Below are 13,313 nucleotides of genomic sequence, written 5' to 3'. Positions count from 1 at the left end.
TAGTTATCTGGAGGAAGAAATGCACCCCGTTCTCCGGAGGGAGTCGCATATGCTGACTAAATGAAATTGTGGTCTCTTCGTAGGACGGTGTGGGGTGTAGGTTAGCTTTTTATAGTTTTAACAAAATTTAATCGCGAAAACGGTTTTTCAAACTTTCGCGGCCGGAATTTTCGTGCGGTTTCCATTTATAGGTTACGCGATATAGAGGCTTCTAAGCCTGGTTTGTCATCTTTGACTCTCGTACCGCCTCTTCACGATGGTTCGTTTAGTACGGCATGAGGCAGTTTTCTTATACCCTGTGGAGTACGGCCGCTCTCCGGAACAGTCTGCGGGCCTGCGCCACCCCCACCTTGGATACGGTGTATAATCCCGCATCGTAGCGAAGAGTGACGTTTCTGACGAACCACGGTGCTCCAAATATCTTCCGCAACGCTATGTTTTGGACGGCTTCTAATTTTTTTTGAAGCGTGGAGTTCAACAAAGCTCCCTACGCCGGGAAAGCATATGTTAGAATCGGCAGGACGTATAGCCGAAAAATGAGCAATTCCATATACGCTGCATCCGGTTCTAATGACACTCTACTTTCAGTATCACTTACCCTTCGTCGTCATGCCTATTCGCCATAGCCGTTGTACTGTTTGTATATGTGAACGGTTATGTGCAGTTTATCTGTTTAGTTTATCTTGTAAAGTTTAATACGGTAATTTATGTTAATTACGGCGTTAAAATTAGTACAAAAGGACAGCGTCTACGATCTTTTACGGTAAATGAAAAACTAAGCGTTATAGAAGAGGCTGAAAAAATTGTAAATCGGGAGGCAGGAAGAAAATTTGACGTAGATGAAAGCTGCATTCTAGACTGGCGTAAGAAGAAACCACTTCTGGTGAAAGGCACTGATAATAAAAGGGGTTTTCGTGGCTTAAAACAGAAATACACCGACATAGAAAAAAAGTTGTACGACTGTATCGAAAAAAAGGAAATGCGGTTATGCTGTCATGACAGAAATTTATCAATCATATGGTCGTCAAATCGCTAAATCGCTGAATAAAGTTGATTTTAAAGCAAGCCGTGGATGGACCTACTAAATGGTGGTAAGGTCGTAATATATCAAAAAAATTTACTTACGGTCGAATTTGGTTCATATTCAGAATATATATTAGGTACGTGAAAGAGATATTTTTGCTAAACATGGACCGCCTAGGTGGTGGTGGAATCGTGATATTTCCAAGAAAATTTATTTATGGTCCGATTTGGCTCATATTCAGAATATATATTACTTACGTGAAAGGAGATATTTTTACGAGGTGGTGGGTCGTGTTATTTAAAAAAAAAAATTATTTATGGTCCGACATCGCTCATATTCAGAATATATAATAGATAAAGAGAAAGGAGATATTATTGCAAAAGGTGGACCTCCTAGGTGGTGGTGGAACGGTGTTATTTTTAAAAAAAATTATTTATGGTCTGATTTGGCCGTTATTCAGAATATATACTGGTTACGTGAAACGAAATATGTTTGCAAAACATGGACCTGCTAAATGATGGTGGAATCGTGATATTTCGAACAAAATTTATTTACGGTCCGATTTTGTTCATAATCAGAATATATATTACATACGTGAAACGAGATATTTTTGCGTGGTGGTGGTGGTTTTTCAACAAAAATTTCTCGTATCGCATAAGTAATATATATTCTGAATATGATGCAAATCAAATCATAAATAATTTTTTTTTGATATATCACGACTCCACTACCACCTAAGAGGTCCATGATTGGCAGAAATATCTCGCTTCACGTAACTAATATATATTCTCAACATGAACCGAATCTGACAATAAAAAACTTTTGAAATAACAATACCCCACCACCACGCAAAAATATCTCGTTTCACGTAATAATCGGACCGTAGAAAAATAATTTTTGAAATATCACTATTCCACCACTACCTAGGAGGTCCACGATTTGGAAAAATATCTCTATTCACGTACCTAATATATTATTCTGAATATGAACCTAATCGGACCATAAATAAATTTATTTTGAAATAACACGACCGCATCGCTACGAAAAAATATCTAGTTTTACGTAACTAATATGAACCAAATCTGAATATGAACCAAATCGGACTATAAGAAAAAATTGTTTGATATATCACGATCCTACCACAACCTAGAAGGTCCATGTTTTACAAAAAATATCTCATTTCACGTAAGTAAATATATTCTGAATATGAACCAAATAATTTTTTTTTTAAATATCACGACTCCACCACCATCTAGAAGGTCCGCCGTATTTTCCAAAAATATCTCTTTCACGTACCTAATATATATTCTGAATACGAGTCAAATCGGACAATTAATATTTTTTTTTTTTTAAATATCACGACCCCCCAACGCTAACTAAGAGGTCCATGTTATGCAAAAATATTTCGTTTCACGTAATTAAAGCATATTTTGAATATGAACAAAATCACACTGTTAGATAATTTTTTTTTTTTTAATATCAAGGAACCACCTTGTAGGTGGTTCCGTGAAACGAGATATTTTTGAAAAACAAAAATATCTCGTTTCACGTAACAAATATATATTCTGATGAGCCAAATCGGACCGTAAATAATTTTTTTGAAATATCACGACTCCACCACCACCTAGGAGGTCCACATTTTGCAAAAATAACTCATTTCACGTAAGTAAATATATTCAAAATATGAAACAAATTGGACCATAAGTAAATTTTTTTGATATATCACGACCTTTCCACCATTTAGTAGGTCCATGTTTTTCAAATACATCTCGTTTCACGTAAGTATATATTCTGAATATGAATCAAACCGGACTATAAATAATTTTTTTTTGAAATATTACGACCGCACCACTACCTAGGAGGTCCATGTTTTGCAAAAATATCTCGTTTCCCGAACGTAATATATATTCTGCATACGAAACAAATCGGACCATAAATCAAGTTTTTTTAAAATAACACTACCTAACCGCCACCTAGGAGGACCATGTTTTTCTTAAATATCTCGTTTCACGTAACCAACATATAATCTGAATACGAGTCAAAACGATTCATAAATAATTTTTTTTTTTAATATATCACGACTCCACCACTTCTTGTGTCTCGTGACAAGACGGTGAGGAGCCACGAACTCGCCCAAAATGAGCCGATCACTTGCTCGAGTTCTTCTCACAGTCGAGCCACGCGCGTATTTCAAATTCAACTTCTAATAAAGAAATGTAAATAAAAATAATCGAAATAATACATTTATAATTAATCAAATATTTATTTGTTATTCAAAAATAATTGTAAATAGTTTGTTCGTAAATAATTTTTCATAAAGTATAACTAAAAATTACGAATAATTAATAATTATTTAAATGTTTAAATTATAAACAAAAAAGCCGTCAATTTAATTCACGTTCAAGTCATTTCTTTATTAGATGTTGAATTTGACGCGCGTGGCTCGACTGTGAGGAGACTCTAGCAAGCGATCGGCTCATTTCAGGCGAGTTCGTGGCTCCTCACTGTCCTGTCTCGAGACACAAGTAAAGAAACCGTAGTAACTATAAATAAATTTAACGTATTAAAAAATTAATTATACGATAATAAAAACCGGTTTATATCTAATTAACTAGCCGACTGCAACTATAAGCTAAATGTACTTCTTTAAAGATATACTTGACACAGATATTTATACTTTTTAATTTTTAATATATCAGGAAACTTCTGCTACCTCAGACTGGAAAAATTATCGTTATACAGAAACGGATTAGGACAAAGGGCGAGGTTAAAGGAGGGGCACTAACTTAAAAAGATACTACATCTGGATCACGGTAGTTTTTAACATCACACAAAAGAGCGTTTTGACACAAAGTGATAATGATTTTGTCATTTTACCAGGTGAAAAGAGAAAACATGGTATTTAACTGTACCTCTAAAAGGGATTATTAAGTATCAAAGTACGGATGGTAAAAGAACAATTATCTCATAATACGATCCCATCATAAGTATAATTATTATTAATAATGTAGGAAACCATGAAGCTATAATATGAAAACTTTAAAAATTAATTAAAATTTAGTCGACTGTTGTAATATTAGGAAACATTAAAACCGAGTTCGATAAGAACATGAAATTAAAAAAGATTTATTTGTAAAGACAGTAGTAAGTAATATTACAAAATGTTTACCTTCAATGAATGTATACAAACTTCTCAAAGTTACGAACATTTTTTGTTGTAATTTTTTTCTGTTTTTGATTTCATATTATCTTAAGGCTCAAATCTTATGAGATAAAATAAAGTTTTTTTTAATCTGATAGATATGGTACAGATATTTGTGATAATAACAATTTCATACAAATTCCACACTTATGATTCTTAAGTAAAAAAAAATGAAATTTTTATAAGTAAAAAATTAATATACTGTTAATATCCGTAATTATTTATAATTTTTTTTCAGAAAGAAAAAATTAAGCGGAAAGGAAAGTTCAGGCAGGTAGTAAAGAAATTGCATGTGTTGAGGGATAAAAAATTTTCATTAAATGAATATCAGAGCCACGAGTGAAAAATACTTTACGATAAAACTTATTTTTCAAGGAAGAATACGGTGTTCAAGGAAAACAGTATTGTTTTTAATCGGGCAATGAGTGGTATTTATTAATAGGTTTAATAATGTGTTGATTTAATATTATTCTTTCTTTTTTCTTAAAACAGAACATCGGTTATCAATTATCTATGTAATTGTTGTACAAATAAAAAGCAGTGCATTACACCTATAGGGGACAGCACTATAAAAAAAAGCGCGCCACTTGCTAGGTGGTGAGGAAATCGGCAAACAAATTTTTCAGTTACATATTACGCTGGAAGTTTATTTACGGTTACACGTCGGTGACCAAAATTCTTGTGTATATCATGGGCTGCCATATTTAATTAATTATAAATTTCCAACATCTTATACTTGTTAATTATGCTCCATAGGATCAATTTGGAATAATTCACAAATGTTTTGCTCCATTATGGATATTTTTTTAAATATTCAGCAAAATTTAAGTAATTAAAACTTCAGTTAGCTTAAAGTTATTTACGTCGAGTGTAAAATCATTATTCATTGGATTTGTAAAACCGATATTTATTGTAAATAATATTAATTCAAAAAATATATTTACCGTTTGTAATATTTATTAGTGTATTTAATTATATTTGATTGAACATTACATCGCCAAAAATAGGGGCAGGACCAGCTGCAACAAATTACCGCAGTGAATATTTGTGCTTGTTCAACGGTATATGCATTTTGAATATATTATAAATCAAAGCGCTTTATGTTCATTTAGAATTAAAATAACTTAATAAAATAGAATTTCTTAAACGAAATAAAATTTTATACAAATATGGTAAATTACATAAAGAATTGCGAGTACTGTATACTGCAGCTTAATTTATATCACTTTAAATGATTACTTAGAAGCAAATAAACAAACTTGTTAGTTTTTTCAGAAATCTGTAAAATAAATTAAAAGAATTAAACGGATAGGTTATGAACATTGTACTGAAAAAAAGGCATTTGACATAAAAATGAAAATAGTTTTCAGTAATTTAGATAAAAGATTATGATAATTAAGCTTCATCAAAAATTACTTCATTCATTGAAGATATCAAACATAATAGAGCTGTATCAGAATGGAATCGCTGATCTCCATGATGGAGTGGTAGCGTCTGAACCTTTCATCTTGGGTCCCCGGGTTTGAATCTTAGTCATTTTTCATACGCTATAAAACTATATTTGTGTAATTCCATATATAAGCTTTTGCGGTGAATGAATGAATGAATTTTGAATATCAAAAAAACATCCCTGATTTAACCAGAAAAAATATATAAAAACTTACTTTGTTAAAAAAAATGTCACACTATAATCGAATAAAAATTTAAGTTATAATATTCCATTAATCTTTATAATATTAACCCGCAGTTAAATATTTATTTATATTCAATAAGCGTAAAATTATATTATTTTTGTATTGCATTGTAATTCACATTTTAAGTTATAGACTTACTCTCTTGCCTGTTAGCTAATCGGTCAGAGTCATCAGACAGTAGGCTGTATAAGGTATCTCCAGATAACGGTTAATCATGCTCATACTCTTTCGCTTTTTATTGAAGTAAGAATTGAAGGTTATTTTGTTGCGGGAATTAATGTAAACAATACATATAAGTTTAATTAAAAATAAAGTAAATTAAATTCTAAAATAATTTAATTTTGAAGCAAAATGATACTGTATGTTGCACTTTTGTTGTAAATGACAGAACTTATTTCTTCGATCTACCTCGTATTGCAAGTGTCTATAATGCTGAACCGGCCATCAAAATACCATCACATCCTATAGCTTATCTGTAGCTATTCGTATAGTGCTCTCCAAGCTTTATAGGATTTGTATTCCAGACATCCTATTGTCACAGAAATACATAAAACAATCACTGAATTAAGTCATCACAACACACAGGTGAATTTCTACTGGATTCCTAGACGTGTGCAATTCCTGGGTAATAAACACATGGATTCCATTGTTAAAGATGCACGTAGCCAACCGCCTTTCTCCACTTGAGTTACAACTACAGATTCCATCGATCGCATTCAACATACACTTCGAAGAAGGCGGCAAGATGACCGGATCGCTACAGTAGATAATAAACGACGACAAATAAAAGACACAGTGTTAACATGGGACTCTTCATGCAGGACAACTCACAAAGAGGAAGTGGTCCTCTGTCGATTGCGATTAGGACATACCAAAGCTACTCACAGATACCTGATGTCAGCGAAGAATGCACCACTGTGCGTCTGATGCGAATGCCGCTTGACTGTCCACTACAACTTTGTGAACTGTGCAGCCACCTTATGTTACAAACTGAAATTACCAAGGGAAATACGATGAATCCTAGGAAATGACAAGGCTGTATTAGACCGGGTATTATTATAAATATTAATATATACTTAATAAGATTATTCATATTTCATGTATTACCATAACTGTTGCGTTTCTTTTACCGTTTCAATTTTATTCCTATTATTATCTTAGTTTTAATCATATTAAAACTGTATTTTTGCGCTTATATTTTAATATTCCAAAAGAAGCCTTTATTATTATTTTAACCTGTGTAATGATAAACGCGAAAGCGTTTTTTGGCCCCCAGAAAAAAGAAACCAAGGACTCCAACACCGTCGGATTCCAACACCAAGGGCGTCGAATCCGACGCCCTTGGTGTAGCAGGCAAGCACGCTACTTTCTGTGACACTAAACTGGTGACATAAGATTTTTATTTTTAATTACACTATTACATTTTTTAAACTGTTGTTTTTATATTAAAAGAAATAATAGCAGTATTTAGTAAAAAAGCAAAACATTATAACGGACGCTCAGTAGTGTTTTATTTTATGTCCAAGTGCAATTATAAAATATGCGTCGGTGTAAATTATATCGTAAATTGAATATTAGGTAAAACGAAATAATTTAAAATCTTATCATTACCGTTTGGGTATCGTTGGTTACGTTCCTTTGTTAACGTATGCATAAGTTTAAGCGAAAATTTGGTTTCTATTATTATTATTTTAGATAAAAGTTTTCAAATCTGAAAAAAAATTAATATTCAGTTATCTGTGTCGGTTGTTATTATGAGAGATGAAACGGTGTAGTATAGGAAATTCATTTTACAGGGCGCGCTTATTTTCATTTTTTTCTGTGGTAGTAGCATAGATTTGTCATTTGAACGCAACGCTAGTTGCAGTGGTGGGGAACGACAGAAAAAATTAAGTGTGTGAGAGAACGAAGCGTATGATATCCTGCAGTCTCGGGCTAATTAGAAAGAAATTACAAATGGCGCTGCCATACGCAGTTCAATTTGGATTCTTGTGTCTGTCGTGATTCTTGTTTACCGTTATTATTTCTTAAACATTGTTTATTTTAGTTAGATGATCTCATTATTCATTGATGTAAGTCTTTTTTATATTAATATTATTGTAATATAGCTTAAAATAAGTGTCATTATTTTTTTTTGTTTTATCCATACTTATCACGTAATGAATTTTAGAATACAATTTGCACTCTTATTTTTACAAAATAAATTATTACTATTTATCTCTTATATCCAAACATTTCTAACATTCTTTTCTATTTCTAATACCAGCGAAATAATATCCCAAAAATAAACAAAAATGAAACATTTATTAATTTATAGGTTGGTTATACATTTTAGGTTAATCGGCCAATAAATAATTAACCAAGGAAATAAAATTATTGTATTGTACTCGTGGGTTAAGCAAAGTATGAGCAAATATCAAACCTCTTTTTGCCCTAAATCATTATCAAACTAAAGAAAAATTTACGCTCAATATACTCGTAAAAATAATAGTACGCATTTTACATACTTACAATGTAGTATAATCATGAATTTGTAACTCGCCAGTTTGATTTTTGTATTGTGCAAAATTGTTGATTAGGAAAAAAAGATTACGATAACTTTTGTTTTTAATTTTGTAAAAGTACTTTTTAAGAAATAAATAATTATTTTGGTAGAGTAACTGTCTGATAGTCTTTAATTACTACTCTACATTCCACACAGACTGGAGGCTTGTGTGTAATACAACATAGTTTCTTGAAGAAAGAGCTCATTAATTTGTCGCATTCTTTCTTATGATTGTGATAAGTGTAAACCGTCTGCAGTGTAGGTGGCACTAATAAGTATTACTTTCTTTTATAGTAATGATGCTCGATATTGTTCAGATTCATTTGTCCGCTTGTTTAAATGTAAACATCTGTCATTTTTTTCTTAATTGTTAATGAACGAACTTAATTATTGTTAAAATTATTAATGTATGAATTTTTAATTTCCTTTAAAATGTTGAAGAAATAACATTAGTAAGTTCTACGTCTGTTCTAGCTAGGCAGCATATTTAATATACAATTAAAAATGTGAACTTAATTAAAAGTATGAAACTATTGCAACAATATAATGAATGATTAATTCAACCATTTAACCAATGATTTAACCATTTAACCAACCATTTAATGATTTAATTCAACCATCAAACATTTAACCAAGTATCTTACTTGAAATTTACATTGAAAAATTTCAAGTAAGATACTTGGTTACCCGGCAGTTATTTAATGTATACACAACCAACAAATTACTCCGCGGCTGGAATTGTTGTACAGGTATATACAGCCTTCCCTGCGGTGAAGAAGTAAAGTTGTCATTTGTACGACTGAACTTCATTTCAGTTTTCAAAAGGGTAGTTACGTGAAACTGCTTTTTCCTAATTCTCCTTAGCGAATTCACCAGCCGTAACTCTATAACAAATTGTTTTCGGACAAGTTTGTAGAACTTCTTAATTTCAAGCTCTGGAATCGGTTCCCAAGTTTTTTCACTTTCTTCCTATATCATTTTGTGTAGGTATATGTATATATAATTACATAAATTAAAATATAAAATCTATAGTTTATATTTTTTATTGTTTTTAAAAACATCATTTACGGGAAGATATTTTCTTAACTAAAAGTTTGAATAAAGTTTATAAATTCAATGCGTCGATGAACTTGAACGTTTAAAAATATATAGATGGGATTGCTCTCCTGTCACAGTGAGTAATGTAATTTTTTTTATTCTACGAATTAATTTCAAACAATCGGTACACGGTACATAAAAAATATGTCAGATTAAAATTAACTTTGTTTTGGCTATATTTATTCCGTATAAATATTTAACAGAACTATGATTAGGCATAAATATGCTGGAGGTCCGATAACGAAATTATTGCTGGGAGTGCATTTTTGGTAAGGAATTAAATGATCTTTCGACCACTCAAAATTTGCGCGCGCCCACACGCACCGAAGAGAGAGAGAGAGAGCGAGCGAGCGAGAAAATTCTCGCGCTGTCTGAGGTACACTAATGTTTAAGAAAGGGGGTGATGATACTAACTGTGATGTTACTTTTACTTTCCAAGAGGGACTCTTACTTTTATAATTGTGGTCTCTTAAGTAAAGTATACGTTTTCATAATAAATTCTTACAGTATTTTGTATTTCATTTTATTCGCTTGTAAAATATTAAATCTCGCATTTTAAAATATTCTAAACATTAATATCCAGATAATGTAATATCTAAAACATTAATATCCTGAATTATAACTTCTTACAAAATTAATTACCCTGAAGACAAAGTCAGACGATTGGATTCCAGGGTGTCTGACAGTATGAAGCTAAAAGGTGAATTGGAGCATTCCAAGAACCTATACAAATATAAAAATAAAAAAAAGTATTTTTTTGGAACATAATATTAACTCTTCAATCAAAGTCAGAAAACTTAACCACAGAACTACACACGCTTTGGATGAAAGTGTTCATGTAAGTTTCAAGCACTGGAATTGAAACTCCCTTGGATCTCGATGCAAAGGTATTATTTTGCTTCACAATAACCTCTGGCCTCAGTGGCTGAGTTACTTAAACAAATTGCATTGCGAAGTATTACCTCACTTTTCATACAGTTCTGACTCAGCTCCATCAGATTTCTATTTGTTTTGTCCACTCAAGGAGGCAATATATGGTAAGGAGTTTAATAACAATAACGTAAAAAAAATGTGCTGAATTGGTTCCAACATCAAAGCAAAGATTTCTTTTGAGTAGGCATAAGTAAGCTGATTCAGAGACAGGATAAATGTATCAATGTTGCTGAGATAATGAAGCTGAAAAAAATTAACATTAATAGAATAAATCATTCTAGCTCCAAAACAATTTGTGTCTTTAATTATTGATAGACCCTCATTATTATTATTTATTTTTCATTTATATATATATACACACACACACACACGTGTAATTTCTAACAGTCTTCTAATTATGATTGTTTATGTTTAACAATCAAAATAATAACATTCATCTAGTTTTAAATATTAAATAAAATTTGTATAAATGATTTGAGAAATTGTTTGTTTCTAATTTAGCTTGCATAAACAAAATTAGTTTATTTAAATAAACAATGAAACTTTCTGTTAGATCTGCTTATAAAACTTTGTGTACTATAAGCTTAGTGTAAAAAATTGAATTGTATTTGTAACAGTGATGCCATTTTGTCAATTCTAAAATTACAAATTTTTTAATTTTATTGATGTAATTACTATAAATGTAATGTGAATTTAATTTACTTTTTTTTGTAGACAATTCTTGATAGCGTTGGTTGTTCACCTCATTGTTCAGTTTTAATGGATTCTGTGAAAGATAGTCATTTCATGATATGTAGAAATGATGTAAGTCATATTAAATTGAATATTATTTGTACACTATATATGTAGATAAAAGTAAAGTTTTTCCAATCAGCATGCCAATGAAGGATAAGCAGATTTATATTTTTTTAATTAGACTTGTATGCTAGTAGTTATTGAAATATTTTTATTAAACTTGTAACCACAATACCTTAATAAAACCCATAAATTATTTATGACATTGTAGGTATCTATCACAAAAATATAATGCTGGAGATTACATATTTTGCCTCTTGTTATTGCCTATATTTCTAAAATTAAGTTTTAATTTTAAGGTTTGATGTGATTGCTAGTTGCTTGTTGCTTGTTGATACAAAAGACATTATCTTTCCTGCCATGGGTAATAATGTATTTCATTTCTGTATCCTCATTTGAAAGAAATTGATTTTACTTCTGGACTTTTTCTTACATTTTGTTTGTCTGTTAATGAATCTGCAGAAATAATGTATTCCTTCATCAATATCTTACATGTACTTAAAATTTGGTTAGTCTTGTTTTGCCAGTTTAGATTAAAGTTTTAATGTTCAGTTATATTAGCTGTTAAGAATTAATAATTTACTTAGTTAAGATTCAATTTCATTCACTAAGTGTACCAATGTGGTTCTTTTTTAAAAATATGTTTTGTATGATACTCACTTCTTAAAATACTAAGTGTTTTTATAATTTAAGTATAATTTTTTAAAAAAATCATCTTAGTTAATCCTGAAAGATATATAATACTGTTAAAATAATGTCCAGTACTATTTTTAATAAAAAAATTGAGAAAAAATGTAATGTACACACTTAATAGCAAAAAAATTTACTAATTGAAAAAAATTGTAACCATTTATTAGATGAATGTTAATTTTCAAAACTGTCTAGTTCAGTGTTTCCTTGAAAGATCCAGATAGTTTTTATTTTTATGTACATTTTGAACTTCCACTAATTATTTTAAGTTAATTTGCAATACTTACAGGTATCAGATTATTTGAAAAAAGATTGCTACACTGAAATCTTTGTTACTTCTTATTAGATTTATTTTGAATGTATAGAAGGAGTTGACAGTTTGATAGTAATGAGAGACTGGAATGTGATAGTATGAAGACAACAAGAGGAAGTAGAACGCATACATGTAAAAAAAAGTGAAAGTGCAACTAAAGTTTCAAAATCTTGCATAAATAATGAGAATAACAATGGAATATAACAGTTTTCAATGAACAGTGGAAGCCATCCCTAAAGAGTTATTTTGGAAATTTGTTGCTTGACTGAACTGTTCAGTTATGGTATATGGTAGGCATTAGCTTACAGCAGTTGTTCCTAAAGTGTGTGCCTTGACTCCCAGAAGCTGCAACTTCCTTACAGGAGCACCATGAAATATTATACAATTTTCCTTATTTTATTTCTATTTTCAATTGTACGCAACATCTAGCCAAGCTGACACAAACCACTTAGTTATTGTTTGCAAAAGCAAACTGTAAGTGATTAATAGATGATTAGATAGTAGTCCCTTGATTGTTTTAGTAGGTTTCTCTAATTTTCAGGTACTTTTTGTTCATATATAAATAAATGTTGGTTTGTTTTAATTTTAAATTAGTTTTTGGAGATTGTATCAGTTGAATATTGTGGTAAAGTCAAGTGAAGTTTTTGAAATATTTTTTCTAATGCATTTTTAAAAATGAATTTGTTTTTATTAAACTGCAATAAGCAGTGTGAGAATGAAAATGAAGGGAGCAGATCATCAACCAGTGACAAGAGTGTGAAGCGTAAAATCAAAAATATGATGACAGCTATTTGGATTGTGGCTTTATTTCAAATGTAATCACTGGTAAAAAGAGGTCACTATATGTTTTGTGTATGAAAATTTTGGCATCTGATTGCAAGCATCAATTAAATTGAAACACCATTTAGAAACCATTCTTTCTTTTTTTTTTGTCTTCAGTCATTTGACTGGTTTGATGCAGCTCTCCAAAATTCCCTCTCTAGTGCTAGTTGTTTCATTTCAGTATACCCTCTACATCC

General features: G+C 30.7%; 2 protein-coding genes across 7 annotated transcripts in view; one reads left to right on the top strand and one right to left on the bottom strand.

Moving 5' to 3' along the window:
• Nucleotides 1–13,313, bottom strand: part of LOC142331462 (uncharacterized) — an 89,029-nt gene that overhangs the window by 13,408 nt on the left and 62,308 nt on the right. The gene's annotated exons all lie outside the window — the stretch shown is intronic.
• The window catches only part of LOC142331463 (vacuolar protein sorting-associated protein 11 homolog), a 38,581-nt gene continuing 32,965 nt past the window's right edge, over nucleotides 7,698–13,313 (top strand). The window contains exons 1-2 of one of the 4 annotated variants that reach the window (XM_075377391.1): nucleotides 7,713–7,992; nucleotides 11,211–11,300. In XM_075377391.1, the coding sequence (XP_075233506.1) occupies nucleotides 7,972–7,992; nucleotides 11,211–11,300 (111 nt within the window). In that variant the 5' untranslated portion in view covers nucleotides 7,713–7,971. Of the gene's footprint in view, nucleotides 7,993–11,210; nucleotides 11,301–13,313 lie in introns of all 4 variants that reach the window. The other 3 variants (XM_075377392.1, XM_075377393.1, XM_075377394.1) reach the window with 3 other exon arrangements.

The sequence above is a fragment of the Lycorma delicatula genome, chromosome 10 (genome assembly GCF_047948215.1).
Source record: "Lycorma delicatula isolate Av1 chromosome 10, ASM4794821v1, whole genome shotgun sequence".
Taxonomy (NCBI): Eukaryota; Metazoa; Arthropoda; class Insecta; order Hemiptera; family Fulgoridae; genus Lycorma; species Lycorma delicatula.
Note: the sequence above shows the minus strand (reverse complement) of the source record. Positions and strands in the feature narration are given on the sequence as shown.